At 36.6% G+C, this 17,899-nt stretch overlaps 1 protein-coding gene across 1 annotated transcript; it reads left to right on the top strand.

Annotated features, from left to right (window-relative positions):
* The first annotated feature begins 3,172 nt into the window (after positions 1-3,172).
* LOC122316513 (nicotinamide adenine dinucleotide transporter 1, chloroplastic-like) lies at positions 3,173-16,211 on the top strand. Its single transcript, XM_043133095.1, has 9 exons — positions 3,173-3,661; positions 3,824-3,919; positions 4,099-4,205; positions 4,814-4,862; positions 4,997-5,106; positions 14,575-14,669; positions 14,763-14,851; positions 14,982-15,076; positions 15,670-16,211. The coding sequence occupies exons 1-9, from the start codon at positions 3,592-3,594 to the stop codon at positions 15,904-15,906; spliced, it is 948 nt and encodes a 315-aa protein (XP_042989029.1). The 5' UTR covers positions 3,173-3,591; the 3' UTR covers positions 15,907-16,211.
* The last annotated feature ends 1,688 nt before the right edge of the window (positions 16,212-17,899 follow it).

Here is a 17,899-nt window from a genome sequence, read left to right as displayed (position 1 = left end):
AATGAGCAGTCAAGTGAAGTTTTGGACGATGTTGTGGAAGAGAATGTTGAAAGGCCTGCTGGAAAAAAATCTGAAAAGGATAACTTGAGGAAGCGCAAGGCCCAAGAATCCTCTGATGTTGAGTTCAACGTGGCATTAGGAGCAATGACCGAGGATAGACAATTGTTCATGGCAGAGAGAAGAGAATGGCAGACGAAGGCAGAGCGTGATAGAGGTGCACAACTGGAGCTTGATAAGAGAAAGTTTGATGCTGAGATGATGAGCAAGGATCTTTCTGGTATGAACTCCATGCAGCAAGCCTACTTCCATAAAGTTCAAAAGAAAATTTTTGAAGAGTCCATGAGTAATTCAGATGGAGAATCTGAATGAACTGTGCATTTCCAGCTTCTAGTGGCTGCCTAGCCACAAGACTTTGTTATAAAGCATGTGGCTGGGCAGCCACTATGAATGGAAATTTTTTTTGGCAATTCTAGCTTGCTATTGTTTGTTTGTTTGTTTGTTTTTTGTTTTTGTGGAAAGGCAAATCTGAATGTGTCTTTCTATTTTGGCAATGTTTGTGGGAGGAAAATCTGTTTATTAGCCATAATCTATGGATCTGTCAAATGTGGTTAGAAAATTTGGAAGTGTAGCTTATATTTTGGAGACGATTGTTGGTGATTCATTTGTTTGTTTAGTATAATGTATTTTGGAATTGTTTGTGGTAGAAGCTGTGTGAATCCGAGTGAATTTGTTAAAGTGTTTGTGGATATCAAAATTATTTTGGAAGTGAACTGTGGTTAGAAGCTGTAGGTATTGAGAAACTCAATATTGGTTCTGTTTATGGATGGGAAAATCTGAATGGAAGTTGTTTATTGTGTCGTTTATTCATTGTGAATTAGTGTCATTGTTATGTGGTTGGATTGATGACTTGAGGCTGAATTTCAATGAAAAATCTATGGATGATGCTTTCTGAATGAACTCTAGCAGATTTTATTTATACAATTCTAAATTATAGTTATAGATGTTGGTTGTCTCCATTCTAGCTTCAAGGAAGCATGTGTTATTTGTGATGTTTATTCACATGGAGTATTTTGAGATCAAATTACTAGAGTATTGCACTAATACATAAATAAACTACACTTCGTTAAATATCCATGACCAGCAGTAGTACATTATACTGCAGTATAAACATGATATTTTTTTACTCACTTCTTTTGAGATCAAATTACTAGAGCAAGGAGCTCAATATAAAAAAAAGATATATATATATATCCATATATAAAAGGTAAAAATATATACAAGCATATATCTACTAATATATATAATTGAGTGTGTGTGTATGGATGTCAAATAAGTTAAGGAACTATAGTTAACCCAAATTAGGTTGAGGAAAAAAATTAGTTAGAAATCAATAATTTAAATATCATATTAAATTATTAATGTACATATAGTTAGTTTAATTTTAAGATATGAAAAAAAATTATATTATTATTAATATATATTTTGATGAATCTAATGGCTAATCTAATGTGAGATTATAGATAGGAATATTTTAAATTTATGAAAAATTTATATTTTTTATTAAATTTTAAAAATAACTTTAATGAAACTAATGTCAATATCTTCTACTACTACCATGTTTATCCATATCTTGCCTCATTTAATATTTCCCACCAGTAGCAATCAATAAGCGAACAGCCTTCTATCAAAACTAAATAAATAAATAAGCGAACCGCCTCCATAAATACTAGGTAGACCAAAAAGTCCAAACTTTATCCGCCAGAATATCCACGTGTCTGCATAGTAAGTAAGTAAATAAATATTGAATTGCACGTTTCAGTGCATGGCTATAACTGTTCTTTCCTCACTCACACAAGATAGAGAGACATTCAATGTTGTTTTCTAACTACTTTACTCGATGTGACGCACCAGACATTAATATGTCGCCTTACCTCCAATTGAATACTTATTTTTTTTATTTAATCCATGATAATTATGATTTATGTTATCTAATTTATGAGTTAAATAATTAAATTGATTATTAATGTTTATATAGTTTTAACATGCTTAATTTTCTTATATTTATTTTGAAAAAATTAGTATACTGGAAAAAGTTAATTTTTTAATATAAATTTTAAAATTTTCTATTTTTTTAACTATAGTGTTACTGTAAGTAACTTACATATTTAAAAATTTTATAAATAATTTATTTAAATTGAAAGCAAAAGACTCTAGATAAATTACAATTAAAATGCAATCTTCTCGATTTTAAATGAAGAAAGTTATGTTATATATTACGTGACTCCAGACGTTATGCCTAGAGTCAAAAGCTGTAACTTTGGCTGGCCACAACGATTATCATATGAAGTGATACGGAGGATTGATAAATTAGTCCTTTATCCCTTGATAGATCTATCTCTTTTGAAATCATTTTTTTCTATTTTGTAAGTGAAAACTTTTAGACTGTAGGTATTTTGAATGTATTTTTAGATTTATTTACGTAGTACATTTGTACATTGAGTGAAAGGAAAATTGGTTTGAATACTGGATTCATCGTGGAATAATTACACAAATTATTCTTAAAATATTTCTTCCACTGTATATATTTACATAAATTCTAACAGTGACACTGTCCTATTGGGGGTTTTAATGTTACACCCACAATATATTTGATTGATATTGTTTCAACATTGGGCTTCGTGACAATCACTAGTAGATGCATCGGTGCCATTTTTTCAATTAACGTTGTTTTTAATATTGTTTTCAGTATATTTAGGTTAAGCTTATGTTGAATGGTAATATTATTTTAATTCATCTTAAATTAATCATTAATAGAATTTATTATTTTATCTATTTTTTATAAAAACTTAACTCATCCTAACATAGTTCATAGATTCAAACATAAAATCTGCAAAATATTAATATTTATAAATTAATTCAAATGATTTGAAATCTCATTAACATGCAAACGAAGCTAAAAGTTACTATGTACAATATTTTTTAAAAATTTAATTTTAAATAGAATACAATTATTTAAAATTTAAATTGTTTGAAACAAATAAGGTCAATTGACTATTCCCCGTACGGCACAAATATGTTATAAATAGATAAAGAAAAAAATAGCATTATTTTTCTTCCCTTGACAATGATATAAAAATGATTAATTTATAATTGATTAGCCCTTGGAGGGTCCCATTTGTGGCGACCCGTACGTACTCCGGCCGAGGCCCCTGATCTCTCTGGTCTCGAAAAAGAAAAGAAGCGAAGCCCAGGCCTCACGTTCGCTTTCCTCTCTCGCATCGCACCTAACCAATCAAATTCATATTTTGCACTCTTTGAATGAATATTCACCCTTCTCCTCCCAAATTCTCACATGGCTAATTACCGTTCTTGGCTTCATCCAACGGCTGCCTCTTAAAGATTTAAGATCTCCACCCCCTCTTCAAAGCGCTAACTCGGACCGGTTCGACTCGCATCCCCCCCCTCCGCCCGTCTTGGCCATGCCACTCTTGTTTTCTGCGATCCACCGCCTCTACATAGAGGACTCCTGTGTCTCCGTGCGTCGAACTCAATCCTCCGCTAATTCTCGAGATTATCGTCAGGGATTCTACGATGTCTACCGATCATAATGGCCCTAGTCCCAGGGGTGTCCTCTGCAACGCCGGCGCCGGCGCCGCTGCCGGTACCTCTGATTTTTTCCTCGTGCCTTTTTTTGGTTCCTTTATTTTTTGTGCTCAAGTAACAGCGAGAGAGAGAGTGTGTGCGCGCGCGTAGAAATATTTTCAGAATCAAACTTTTTGGATTTTGTTGTATTAAGCTGTTTTGTGGTGAAATTCTGGCGCAGGGGTCATTGCTGCAACGTTCGTGTGTCCGTTAGATGTGATCAAGACTAGGTTTCAGGTTCATGGGCTGCCTCAGCTCGCCAATGGCACTGCTAAAGGTATGCCCTTTTACAGCGGGACTTATAGTGAGTTTAGCGGTTATAAGGTGCACATTATTGTTGTATGAACTTAATTGAGCATCAGAGCATCAGGGGAGTTGTCTAAGATGGAGTTTATATTATAGTCTTACCCATAAAACAAATGGGGTTATTTTGCTTGATTTCGTTTGGTGATTCAGGCAGTCTTATTGTCGGTAGTTTGGAACAAATATTTCACAAGGAGGGGTTGCGAGGCATGTACCGTGGGCTCTCTCCCACTGTGCTGGCTTTACTTCCTAACTGGGCGGTGAGTGCTCTTTAGCTTTGTGGAATACTTGTTTATATATATATTTTTTTGTTCTCGAGGTGTTGTTAGAAAATTTTGACGAAATGATATATCTATGAATTATAAAATTGTATGATCCAATTATTTTCTGCTTGACAAATGACACCTACAATTCGGGAAGCATTTTTCTCTGGTGGCACTTATTTTTCACTCAATACCACATGGAACTATCGCTACACCATCTACAGGAGAGCCATGTATACCAACTGGTTCAAAGTTCTAACAACTTGGTTAAAGTTACATTTTCCCCCATTTTAAATTGATGATAATAGTACTTATAAAAACACTGTAATAGTAATGGTTAGCAGAGCGACCTCTAGTAGTAACTTCAATGCGACTATAGAACGAATTGAACTGAGGATAGAGAGTGATTTGGTCACTCTATAATAAAAGATTATCCATACATGACTAATTTGTCTTAGTTTTGTGTTTGATAATAGCTTTTGTGGGACATGGATTATTCAATCTGTCATGTTTTCTACCTGCATTCTCAATTTCTCTATGTTGGATAATTATCTCACTTCATATAACTACAAGTTTTTTGTTTGACCTAATTGTATCTTTTGCAGGTTTATTTTACGATTTATGATCAGCTGAAAAGCTTCCTTTCTTCTGATGGTTAGTCTGTGGTCTATTTCTTCCCTACATATAATTAAGCATAATTTCCATATTAGTTTCAGTCCTTGAAGTTATTACCATGCTGTACCTTCATATCAAGTGTTTATTGATGTTTTGCCGTGTTCCATCTGTAGATGAGAGTCATCATCTTTCAATTGGTGCTAACATGGTAGCTGCTTCTGGTGCTGGAGCTGCAACAACCATTGCTACAAATCCTCTTTGGGTTGTGAAGACAAGACTTCAAGTATGTCTCTCAAGTACCATATTCCTTTGTTCTATACGATCTAATTAATGTTATCACATTTCATTGGGGTGTAGCCCAGTGCTCAAAGGGTGGGCTTGGGATGAGCTATAATAGAGTCTAACATCTTGAGCTCAATTATGCATTAGGAATTCCTTTGGACGGGATTGTGTATCTGACTATCTAGAGTTTACCCCCCAAGGGTGAATTTGAAGAACCCTACCTCAGTGAGGTTCCTCGTCATACAAAAAAACTAAGGTTGCCACATATAATGAAAAAAAGATACATGCTCAGACCATTTCCCTATTTTGTTAGATGGATGCGGTATTCAAGGCGGTCATCACTACTTTAAATTTGAAAACATGTGGCTTAAAAGCGAGGGTTTCATGGACAAGATAAGGCATTTGTGGTCATCGTATAAGTTTCATGGTACTCCCTCTCATATACTTGTAGGCAAACTAAAAGCTTTAAAGAATGATTTAAAGCTTTGGAATTCTCAAACTTTTGGAGACTTAGGGGAGCAAAAGAAAATCATGATGGAGGAGTTACAGAATTTTGAGAGGATCACTGAAAATAGAGTCCTCACCTAGAGGAAATATCATGTAAGGCAGAGCTGGCTTCAGAGTTGGAAAGAGCATTTTCATTGGAAGAGATCTCTTGGTGTCAGAAGTCAAGAGCGTTGTGGTTGAAAGAAGGGGACCGAAGTACGAAATTTTTCCATAGAGTGGGTAACTATCATAGGAGAAATAATACAATTGGGATGCTGAAAATCAATGGTAGAGAATGCACGGAGGCTTTTGTGATCCGGGAACATGTGGTAAGTTTTTTTGAACATCTATTTATAGAACGAGAGGGATGGAGGCCAAAATTGGATGGACTCAGTTTTGATTCTATTGAGCTATAGATAGCGTCATGGTTGGAAAGAGCCTTTGAGGAAGTAGAGGTATATGAAGTGGTCAGAAGAATGGTGAAAGATAAAGCACAAGGACCATATGGCTTTTTGATTGGGCTTTTTCAAACATGTTGGGAGGTTGTGAAAGAGGACATTATGAATGTGTTCCAGGAATTATTTTTGGTTGGGAAATTTAAGAAAAGTCTAAATGTTACTTTTATTGCTCTAATTCTGAAGAAGACTGGGTCATCGGATGTGAAAGACTTTAGGCCCATTAGCCTCATAAATTGGGTATACAAAATCATTTCCAAGGTGCTTGCAAACAGGTTAGGGGAGGCCTTAGGTAAGATAATCTCATAGTCACAAAATGCCTTTGTAAGGGGTCATCAAATTCTAGATTCTATCGTAATAGCCAATGAAGGCCTGCATAGTAGATTAAAATCTGGCATTGCATCAATTATTTGCAAGCTAGATATGGAAAAGGCATATGATCATGTAAATTGGGAATTCCTCCTGTATTTATTGAAGAGATGTGGTTTTGGGGAGAAATGGTGTATGTGGATTAGATGTTGCATATCAATGGCAAGATTTTCAGTTCTGATCAATTTCAGCCCAGAGGGTTTCTTTAATAGCTCTTGGGGGTTAAGATAGGGAGATCTTCTGTCCCCACTTCTTTTTGTTATCATCATGGAGGCCTTGAGTAGAATGTTAGCAGCCTTGGTTACCAACGGGCTTATGGTGTGATTTTCAGTGGGTGATCTAAATAGGGGCCTTATCTCAATTTCTTACTTACTTTTTGCATATGACACACTAATCTTCTTTGAGGTAGAGCAATACTAGCTTAGGACACTGAAGGTGCTTCTTCTATGCTTTGAAGCAGCGTCAGGTTTGAGAGTGAATTTCGATAAATCAGAGTTAGTGCTAGTCGGGAGTGTCAGTAATACTTGGCAATTGGCTAGCACACTTGGGTGTAAAGTTGCTTCTCTCCCTATGAATTTTCTGGGATTACCGTTGGGGGCTGCATCACGGGCCTTATCTATCTAGGATACAGTTATTGAGAAAATAGAATGAAGAGTGGCAGGGTGGAAGATATTGTATTTGTTAAAAGGAGGTTGTGTGACCCTTACTCTCTCTAACTTACTAACTTATTTTCTGTCATTATTTCCAATTCCAGCTTGCGTGGCGGCATGGATTGAAAAACTCTACCTTGATTTCTTATGGAGTGGGATGGGTGATGAATTCAAGGTCCATCTAGCCAGTTGGGATAAGGTGTGTAGACCAATTCCTTCAGGTGGGCTGGGGATAAAGAACTTGAGAACGTCTAATTGGGCACTTCTTGGGAAATGACTTTGGAGATACAATATGGAACCGGAAGCACTATGGAAATTAGTAGTTGATTGTAAACATGGTAGTTTATGGGGAGGTTGGTGTACTAGAGAGTGGGATGCGTCTTATGGTGTGGGGAGGTGGCACTAAAGGACTCATTTCCATCCGTTTTTTCGAGTGGCATGTGATCAAGAAGTTTCGGTGGTGGATCTCATGGTTCGTTTAGGGGACCAAGTCCAATGGAATGCCACCTTTAGTAGAGCAGCCCAAGACTAGGAACTAGACAGTTATGTAGCTTTTTTTAGTCTAGTGTACTCAACGAAGCTGAATAGACTGCATGACGAAAAGTTGTGGTGGATACCAGCGAGTAAGGTACTTTCTCAGTACGCTCATTCTATAAGTCCCTTACATTTATCCAAATTCTCATTTCCCATGGAGAAGAATGTGGAGGAATAAGGCACCTCCCTGTTGGAATACATATTGTAATTAAATGTATAGTGTGAGGGTATAATGGTCACTACCTGTATATATATAGTTGATTATTCATTAATAAAAACACAATACAGTTTTCTCTCTCTCTTGTTTATCGACTACATGGTATCAGAGAGGTGAGTGGTCGGTTGTGGTTGTACGACGGGTTAGTGGTGTTTTTCCGGCGGGTGCTGGTGGTTGTAGTTGGTTGTTGGTGGTGCTGTGAATTTTTTGCTTGAAGTTTCGGCCGGCAGCCCCTTCGAAGTGCTTTTCCGGTGACATAAGGGGTTATCTCCGGTAATGGACACCGGAATCGAGGTTGCTGGCGTCCTCTGTCCACTCCGGTGAATTTTCGTCTCCATCGGCTGCCAGAAGGACTGTGTATCACCAGCCGGAGGAAGAGTCCAGGTATGTTTGGTTGCAAGTTTTTGGCTATTCCTGGTGTGTTTTGCTATCTTATCCGTGGTTGTGCATGCCCCCAATCTGGAACAAGAACCTATTCCAGAAGTACTTGTTTGGCATCAGGGTTAGGAATAACTATTCGCGTTTTCTGATTCATTCTTGAATCCGATACGCCCGAATCCGATACAAGCCGAAACAGGCCGGTTCAGACCCGATACAGGCCGGTTCCGGTGAAACAAAATCGGTTCAGACCGATACAGGCCGAAACAGGCCGATACAGACTGAAATAGGGCCGAAACAGTCCGAAACAGACCCGATACAGGCCGGTTCAGGTCCTAATTCTACTTTTCCAGACTGTTTTTGACCCATACAGATCCGAGATTTGGGTTGTTAAGCTGGTTTCTATTTTTCCAGCGTGTATTTGTTCGTTTTTTGATCCATATTCTCGTATTTTTCTCCATGGAAGCTAAGTTTGAGTCATTATCTATTGCACCAAACGTTAACATGCCTATGACTACAGTGAAATTGAATGGAAAGAATTACATACTATGGTCAAAATCTGTTGAAATGTTCTTGAAAGGTAAGGGTCTTCGTTGTACCCACTTGGTTGATTCAATGCCCGAGTCAACTAGTTCTACCTTTGCTCAATGGGAGCAAGAAGATGCTCAAATCTGCTCCTTGATGTTGACTAGTATTGAGCTTAATATTTGTGCTAGTTTAGTACACTTTGACACTGCTCAGGAGATATGGAGGCATCTCAAACAAATGTACTCGGGTGTTGGAAACACAACTCGTATTTATGAGTTGTGTCAACAATTTTTTGGATTGGAACAGGGTGCTTTGGGTCTAGAAGAGTATTACTCTAAAGTGATGGGTATATGTGAAGAACTCAAAATTTATCAACCTATCACTTCTGATGTTTCAATTATGCTAAAACAACGTGAAGAGTTCAACGTTGTTCGGTTTCTAGTTGGCCTAAAACCTGAGTATGAGTCGGTTTGCTCGCAAATTTTGGCAAGCCCACAGCTCCCATCCTTTCCTGATGTGTTCTCCCGACTCCAGCGAGCCACATTATCTAGATCTGGATCTCAGTTATCTTCTGACCAGAGTAATGAGAGATCCGCTTTAGTTGCCTCTTATGTTGCTCCTGGTGGGCATGGAGGCCGAGGTGGTCGAGGTGCACGTGGGGGACGTGATGCCAGAGGTAACCGTACTCGAGGTCGTGGATCTCGTAAGTGCACCCATTGTGGTCGCACTAACCACTCGGTGGACTATTGTTGGGATCTACACGGGAGACCATCTGGGTCTGCTAATCAGGCCATTTGCCAAGACTCTACATCACAGGCAACGAGTTCCAACTTGCCTCCAGAGATGATCAGCATATCGAAGGATGAGTATGATCAGTTTTTAGTTACACGAGTGGCTTCATCTTCCAGAGTTACTCTTACCCAACCAGGTACAGCATCCACATGTCTTGTCTCATCTACCCAAAATCCATGGATCATCGATTCAGGAGCTAATGAACATTTAACTGGTTTGTCTCATTCCTTATCTGAGTTAGGTACTATGTCATTTCCCAAGAGTGTTACTCTTGCTAATGGTTCTCTTGCTAAAGTTACAGGCATTGGATCCACCAAGCTCACTGAGTCTATATCCCTGTCATCCGTTCTATATGCTCATAGTTTTCCCTTTAGCTTACTGTCCATTAGTAAAATCACTCAAAATCTTCAATGTTCTGTGACATTTTTTCCTTCTGTATGTATCTTTCAGGATCTCAAGACGGGGAAGAAGATTGGTACGGGGCATGAAGCTGGTGGTCTATATTACCTCGACGTCGAGCAGTCACTCACTCGAGCCCTCACTTCCTCCCCCGCTTTTGAATGGCATTGCTGTCTTGGACACCCATCCCTTTCTCTTTTGAAACGTCAAGTTAGGGATCTTGGAAATGTGTCTTCCTTTCCTTGTGAAGCATGTCAACTTAGTAAACACCACCGCGTGTCTTTTGTACCTCGAGTTGATAATCGAGCATCTTCTTCTTTTGCATTGGTTCATTCTGATATATGGGGACCATTCAACATTGTATCAAACAAGTTTCAATATTTTGTTACATTTGTTGATGACTATTCTCGTATGACATGGTTATTTCTGATGAAAGCAAGATCTGAACTCCTTTCCATATTCAAAGTTTTTCGAAAAGAAATTAAAACTCAATTTGGAAAAAAAGTTCAAGTTTTGCATTCTGACAATGCTAAAGAATATCAATCTAATGCCTTTGCTGCTTACTTAAGCAATAAGGGAATTGTTCATCAAACTTCATGTTCTTACACACCCCAACAAAATGGGGTGGCTGAACGTAAAAATCGTCATTTGTTAGATGTAACTCGAGCTCTTTTACTGCACATGCATGTTCCTAAACGTTTTTGAAGTGATGGAATTCTTACTGCGTGTCACCTTATCAATCGTATGCCTTCATCTGTCCTTGATGGCTCCTCTCCCTTCTCCATTTTGTTTCCCTCATTGCCAACCTTTGCTCTTCCACCCAAAATCTTTGGGTGTGTTTGCTATGTTCATAATCTTGGCCCAGGCTTTGATAAACTTGATCCACGTGCTACCAAGTGTTTCTTTGTTGGTTATTCCCGAACACAAAAAGGATATCGCTACTATAGTCCTGCTCTTCGACGCTACTTCACAAGTGCTGATGTCACATTTTTTGAGTCCATACCCTATTTCTCAGACACGTCTTCGGTTGTTGAGTGTGATCCTCTACCATTACCTACTCTAACCCTTTCTCCTCCACAGTCACCCACTATTACCCAACCTCCTTCAGTGCCTTCTCTTGTCCCTTTACAGGTGTACTTGCGTCGCTCACGGACCCCAGCTCCCCTGCCTCCACCAACTTTGTCTCCGTCTTCAGACCCTGAGTTACTCAGTGCTTCAAAATCTCCACCTATTGCTCTCCGAAAAGGTACTCGTTCTTGTGTTACTCAACATCCGATTAGCCAATATGTCTCCTGTCATGCATTGTCTCCATCTTTTTCATCTTTTACTTCTCAATTGTCAAAAGTTTCTGTTCCTAAGACAGTTCAGGATGCTTTATCTGATCCGGGATGGAGGACAGCCATGGAAAATGAAATGGATGCTCTTCACCATAATGGGACATGGGATCTTGTTCCTCTGCCGTCGGGAAAACAATCTGTTGGCTGTAGATGGGTATACACAGTCAAATTCCATCCTACTGGTGCTGTGGAACGTCTGAAAGCTCGCTTGGTAGCTAAGGCTTACACTCAAATTTATGGCATTGATTACGATGAGACTTTTTCTCCCGTTGCCAAAATTTCATCTGTTCGGGTATTGATCTCTCTTGCTGCTAATTTGGATTGGCCCTTATTTCAGTTGGATGTTAAAAATGCATTCCTACATGGTGACTTAAATGAAGAAGTGTATATGGAGCAACCACCTGGTTTTGTTGCTCAGGGGGAGTGTCGAGGTACAGTTTGCAAGTTAAAAAAGGCATTATATGGTTTGAAACAATCTCCTCGAGCATGGTTTGGGAGGTTCTCTGATAGTGTATTGGCATTTGGTCTTCATAGATGCCAAATAGACCACTCGGTATTTCATTTGCATAGTGATGCAGGTCATATCTTATTGATTGTATATGTAGATGATATTGTAATTACTGGGAGTGATTCAGCTGGAATCGCTAGGCTGAAACAATTTTTACATGATCAGTTTCAGACAAAAGACTTAGGTAAACTTAGATACTTTCTTGGAATCGAAGTTAGTAGATCTAAAAAAGGTATCAACCTATCTCAGAGAAAATATGTGCTTGATCTTTTGGAAGAAACTGGCATGTTGGGTGCACGGCCTATTGATACTCCTATGGATCCAAACCGTAAACTCTTGAAAGAGGAAGATGAGTTGTTTGGAGATCCAGGTCGGTATCAAAGACTTGTTGGAAAATTAAATTATCTGACTATCACTAGACCTGATATTTCTTATACAGTAAGTGTACTGAGCCAATTTCTACAAACGCCTACGGTCTCACATTGGGATGCTGTAATCCATATTCTTCGGTATCTTAAGCGAGCTCCTGGCCTTGGGTTGTTGTATAGACCAAATGGGCATCTTAGAATTGAAACTTTTTCAGATGCTGATTGGGCAGGATCTCCTTCAGATAGAAGATCGACTACTGGATATTGTACCTTTGTAGGAGGTAATTTGGTTACATGGAAGAGTAAGAAGCAAACAGTAGTAGCTCGATCTAGTGCAGAGGCCGAATACAGAGCAATGGCTCACACTGCTAGTGAGCTGACATGGTTGCAACACTTTCTTCATGAGATTGGGTTTCCAGCTCCTGTCCCCCTTCAGTTATTTTGTGATAATCAAGCTGCAGTACATATTGCATCTAATCCTGTATTCCATGAGAGGACTAAACACATTGAGATTGATTGTCACTTCATTCGAGATAAGATATTCAGTGGTGACATCTCTACACCCTTTGTGAAGTCTGCTGATCAACTTGCAGATGTGTTTACCAAACCACTTTGTCATAGTCGGCTAAAGTTTATTTGTTCAAAGCTAGGTTTATATGATATATATGCCCCAGCTTGAGGGGGAGTGTTGGAATACATATTGTAATTAAATGTATAGTGTGAGGGTATAATGGTCACTACCTGTATATATATAGTTGATTATTCATTAATAAAAACGCAATACAATTTTCTCTCTCTCTTGTTTATCGACTACACAAAGCATTTTTCTTCATTTAGACAACGGCCCTGGGTAAGATTTTGACTATCGATAATCTGCAAAAGCAACGGGTAATCATTTCAGATTGGTGTTGTATGTGTAAGAAAGCCGGTGAGACAGTAGATCATTTGAGACAACTAGAGTCCTATGCTGCGAAATCTTCAGTCAAAAAGGGTTAAACTGGGTGATACCTACTACAGTGGTTGACTTATTGGCTAGTTGGGTAATGCTGGGTGGTGCTCCACAAATTAAAGTTAAATTAAAGTTATGTGGAAGATGGTCCCTATCTGCATTATGTGGCGCATATGACGAGAGCATGACGAGTGGACATTTGAAGAGAATGAGCAGACACTAGAGGAGCTTCATTCCGTATTTTTCAGCACTTTATTTCTTTGGGCTATAGCTATAGACTTTAATGGCCTAAATGTACATGATTTTCTTGTGTCCTCTATAGCGACCTAGATAGGTCTTATCTCTTGTATACCATATTGTGTACTTGGGCTATGTCTATTCCTATTAATACTACTGTTTACTTATAAAAAAAAAAAAAATTAGGAGGCCATGTGGCAGTAGTACTCCTATTGAAGTTTCATATGATCATCTCACTCAGGGAAAAAATGTTTCTTGTAATCACCTCTAATTTTGTACTACTTTTTGTTTTACTGTATGGAAATGAACATTTCCTCCTTACCATCTCAAATTTTTTTATAGGTCTCTCTCAAATTGTTAGTGAATTTTAGTAATTGGAATTTTAGGATTTTTTAACACCCTAGTCCCTCAAAGGGAATATGAATAATTCACATAGGGTTGGTTGGTTATAAAGGTAGTCATGGGCGCTAAGTCCCACACTGCCTACTTACCAGGTAAGATTGAGATTGAGAGGTGATTATTGGGAAGCTTCAAAATGAATAGTTTTTTGGGGATTATAGCACATATGTGACCGGCACTTCTTTGGACTGTTACATATGGTATAAGAGCCAACTTAGTAAGGCTGGCCATGTGAAACTAGAGCATTGTGTAGCTCTGATGAGGATGTCAGTATTTTGAGAGAGGGGGTTTGTAATACCTCAGTCGCACATGAGGAATATGAATAAACCTACCTAGAGGGGTTAGGTTATAAAGGTAGTCGTGGGTGCTAAGTTCTGCATTGGCTGCTTACTAGATGAAGGTAGTGATGTAAGTTTAGATGATTTTCTACGCCCTATGTACTTGGGCTAAGACTTTGCATTATTTAATAAAATTTGTATTACCTATCAAGAAAAAGGAAGTTTAGATGATTTTTGGCTATATCGAAGGAAGTAGACTGTACCTGTGTGCAGTTATATTTTTGGCAGACATCTCAGTCATGATGTTAATAAATTTTTGTCATGAATGGTGATCTGTGGAAGCTCTACTTTATCACTAAATGGGAAAAAAATAAAACAAAATTCTCGGTTTCTTCATCATTGTCACATTTTTATCATTTCATACTTGCAATCCTATATTTTTTTCTCTGAGCAACTTTTGGTTCTGTATAATACTACCTCATACTCATTTTAGTGCACTCTGTTTTTTTTTTTTTTTAAAAGAAACTTAGCATGTACATAAGATGATAATGCTTCAAGCACCATTTTGTCTCTTGTTCTTTGTAGACTCAAGGAATGAGACCTGGTGTGGTACCATATAGGAGTACGCTGTCTGCTTTGAGGAGAATAGCTTACGAGGAAGGCATTCGTGGTTTGTATAGGTTTGTAGATTGTATCATTAATGTACCATATTAATGATCACATTTTTGTTGTGAAAATGATTTAGTTGTGCTTATGTTATTGTTTTTTAACAGTGGTCTTGTGCCTGCTTTGGCTGGTATCAGTCATGTTGCAATACAATTTCCAACATACGAGAAAATAAAGTTGTACTTGGCCAATCGAGGTTATTTTCTTCCTGATTTTAGCTCTCCTTGAACTTTTTAGGAAATACCTTTTTAGTCTCATCCAAATAACAGAATTTTCTTATTTATTGCACAAAAAGAATTCATTTATTTTTAATGTGATTGTATCAGCTAATACTACTACGGATAAACAAAGTGCACGCGATGTTGCTGTTGCCTCATCAGTCTCCAAAATATTTGCTTCCACATTGACATATCCACATGAGGTACGATATTAAATAATGTCACAGTATGATAAAAACTATTTGTGGTCAATAGGTAGAAATTTATTTCCTTGAGTAATACTATATCCCACTCAAGTAAATATATATATGTATATGGCTTTTACAAGTGATAGGGTGAAATGCCATTATACTTATTTTTTCAGTAGTTGCTTGCCTGATGATGCTCCTTTTCCTCAGGTATCTCCTGAGAAGGAGAACAATGCTGTTTCCTGATTTTGGTAAAAATAATGGCTCACCCTTTGTAAACTATGACTCTCCGAGTAGAATAAGATTTTTATACCATCTTTCTAATTTTTTGGTTAGTTACTATCTTTCTAATTTTAATTGTCCATATTGTCATCTAAAGCATTGAGAAGGATATTTTCTCGTACCTATTCTATCGTGGTATGGCTTAAATTCCTAGGACCTGATCATGGATGGGTTCATATTTGACAAATATCCTATTCTCAAAGTGACTTGGGTTTGGTACAACATTCTGTTATCGCACCATTTTCACTTTCGGGTTTACTACAGTTCCTTTTCTAGTGTACTGCCACATTAGCAGACTAATTTTGATTCTCATTCATATTTTGCAGGTGGTACGCTCAAGGCTTCAAGAGCAGGGCCACCACTCGGAGAAGCGGTACTCTGGTGTAACTGATTGCATTAAGAAAGTATTTCAACAAGAAGGCCTCCCTGGTTTTTACCGTGGGTGCGCTACCAACCTGCTGAGAACGACCCCAGCAGCTGTAATCACATTTACCAGCTTTGAGATGATTCACCGTTTTCTTGTCAATCTTTTCCCTCCTGATTCACAACCTCACACGTTGTAAAGATGAATCATACCGAATCGAGGATTTAAAGAAGAAACTTGCATCACTGCAAGCGCCTCCCAACAGCCAACTTAAATGCTCTCATCGTCAATGCAGTTGTTGATTTATTTGTGTATCTTAATTGATTTTGGTATGAGCCACATTCAAAGATGTTTCAGTTCTCGTTACCTATTCAAATTTAGAGATGATTCTGTTTATACAGACAGTGATTATGATGAAAAATGTTACAATGTAGTTCAATCAATACAATAATTTCCTTGGGCACTGCTGAATAATCAGGAAGTGACCATGTACCGTGTTCGAAATATTTGTCAATTGGATGCCATTTAATTGTAATTTACTACATATTGTTAAATAGGCATCGACACAGGTCGTAATTGGATAGTGAAAATGTTTTTTTTTTTTTTTTTTTATATCACATCTCATTTGATCATTATAATTTTTTCAAATTTACATAAAATATAATAAATAATTTAATTTTTTTAAATTTTAAAATAATAATAATATAAAAAATAATATTTTATTTAAAATTATCTCATTTTATTTTATTATTTAAATATTACTATAGTCTTTTTCTTGTATATTAAAGAAGTTAATGATGCACTTATGAGTTGTACGAATGTTACGTATATTTAAAAAAATATATATATATTATTTTTTAATATTTTTTCATGACGATTCATCTACCCTACGCCCTACGTGAAGCAGCCCAACTCTCACTACTTTCCTGAACGTCAGAGGTGACTAGCAGTCTGGCAGATCTTAACTTAGATAGTTACCACACGGAAGGGAGGAGCGAGGATAAGTTGAGGGAAGAGCAAGGAAAAGTTGTAAGAACAGTTTCCATTATTGTAGTTTTTTTTTTCAAGTTTCTGATATTTAATATTGAAAAAATATAGTTGTAAATACAATTATGTATTAATCTGTGTATTAATATAATGTAATTAGTTAAAAAGTAGATTTTATTAAAAACAGTATTAATTTAAATTTTAAATATAAATAAATCAGTATTAATACTCAGATTAGTACGTGATTGTATTTGTATATAGGAAAATTCTTTAATATTTGACATGCCACAGGCTCTTAAAGTTGTTACGTGTCCTGCCGGGCTGGCTCAATAGTAATAGGTGGTTAAAATTTTTATTAGAATTAAAAAAAATAAAAAATAAAATAATTTTAATTTTTATATTATATTTTTATTTACAAATAATTTCAATTATTTGTCAAGTAAAATTATTGTTAAAAATTTTATACTATCTTTTCAACTAATAACCAACTTAGTTTTTATTAAAAATTTTCAATTTAGAGAGGATTTTATCAAATCTAATTTAACAAGACGTGTTTTAGACTCTTAGAGCACTCCCAATGGTTCTTGTAAAATGCATTTTCCTTCAAAATATAAAGAAATGTTCTTAAAATGCTACTCCATTAGATTTTGTATTTTAAAAACATTATACATTTTGCTACAGTGATCTCTCTACATTTAGAGGATCCTATTAATCAAATGTAAACATTTTTAATCACTTTCTCTTTCCTTCTCATGTGATTTCTCATTTCCTCTTTATGTGTAGACATTTTTAAAAATATTTGAAATGAATACAAAAGAATAAAAAATATAATATTTAAATAATATGAAGAAAAAATAGATAAACTAATGTAGGATATATTGTAAAAATCAGTATGTAAAATAGAAAAAGTGAGTTTTAGTGATGTATTTTAAAGGATAGGATAGATAAACTATTGGGAGTGCTCTTTGGGACCGTTTGGAAACACAATTGCTTTTAGGTATTATTATATATTCTTAAATTCAAATTTTTTTCTCTCATTTCTCAAAACCAAATAAAATATCTTAACTCAAATTATTTCACTACTATTCACATATATTCTTAGTATATAAACAAACCCTAAAAGTAATTATAATTATAATTGTCAATAAAGTTCTATAAATAATCTACACATTTGAAAAAATGTAGGCCCTTGCATTTTCAAAAAT

The sequence above is a fragment of the Carya illinoinensis genome, chromosome 7 (genome assembly GCF_018687715.1).
Source record: "Carya illinoinensis cultivar Pawnee chromosome 7, C.illinoinensisPawnee_v1, whole genome shotgun sequence".
Taxonomy (NCBI): Eukaryota; Viridiplantae; Streptophyta; class Magnoliopsida; order Fagales; family Juglandaceae; genus Carya; species Carya illinoinensis.
This window is presented reverse-complemented; position numbering and strand designations above follow the sequence as displayed.

Coding starts and splice junctions, on each gene's coding strand:
- LOC122316513 (XM_043133095.1), top strand. CDS start 3,592: ATGTCTACCGATCATAATGGCCCTAGTCCCAGGGGTGTCCTCTGCAAC. Junction 4,206..4,813: donor CTTTACTTCCTAACTGGGCG/GTGAGTGCTCTT, acceptor TATCTTTTGCAG/GTTTATTTTACGATTTATGA. Junction 14,670..14,762: donor GGCATTCGTGGTTTGTATAG/GTTTGTAGATTG, acceptor GTTTTTTAACAG/TGGTCTTGTGCCTGCTTTGG.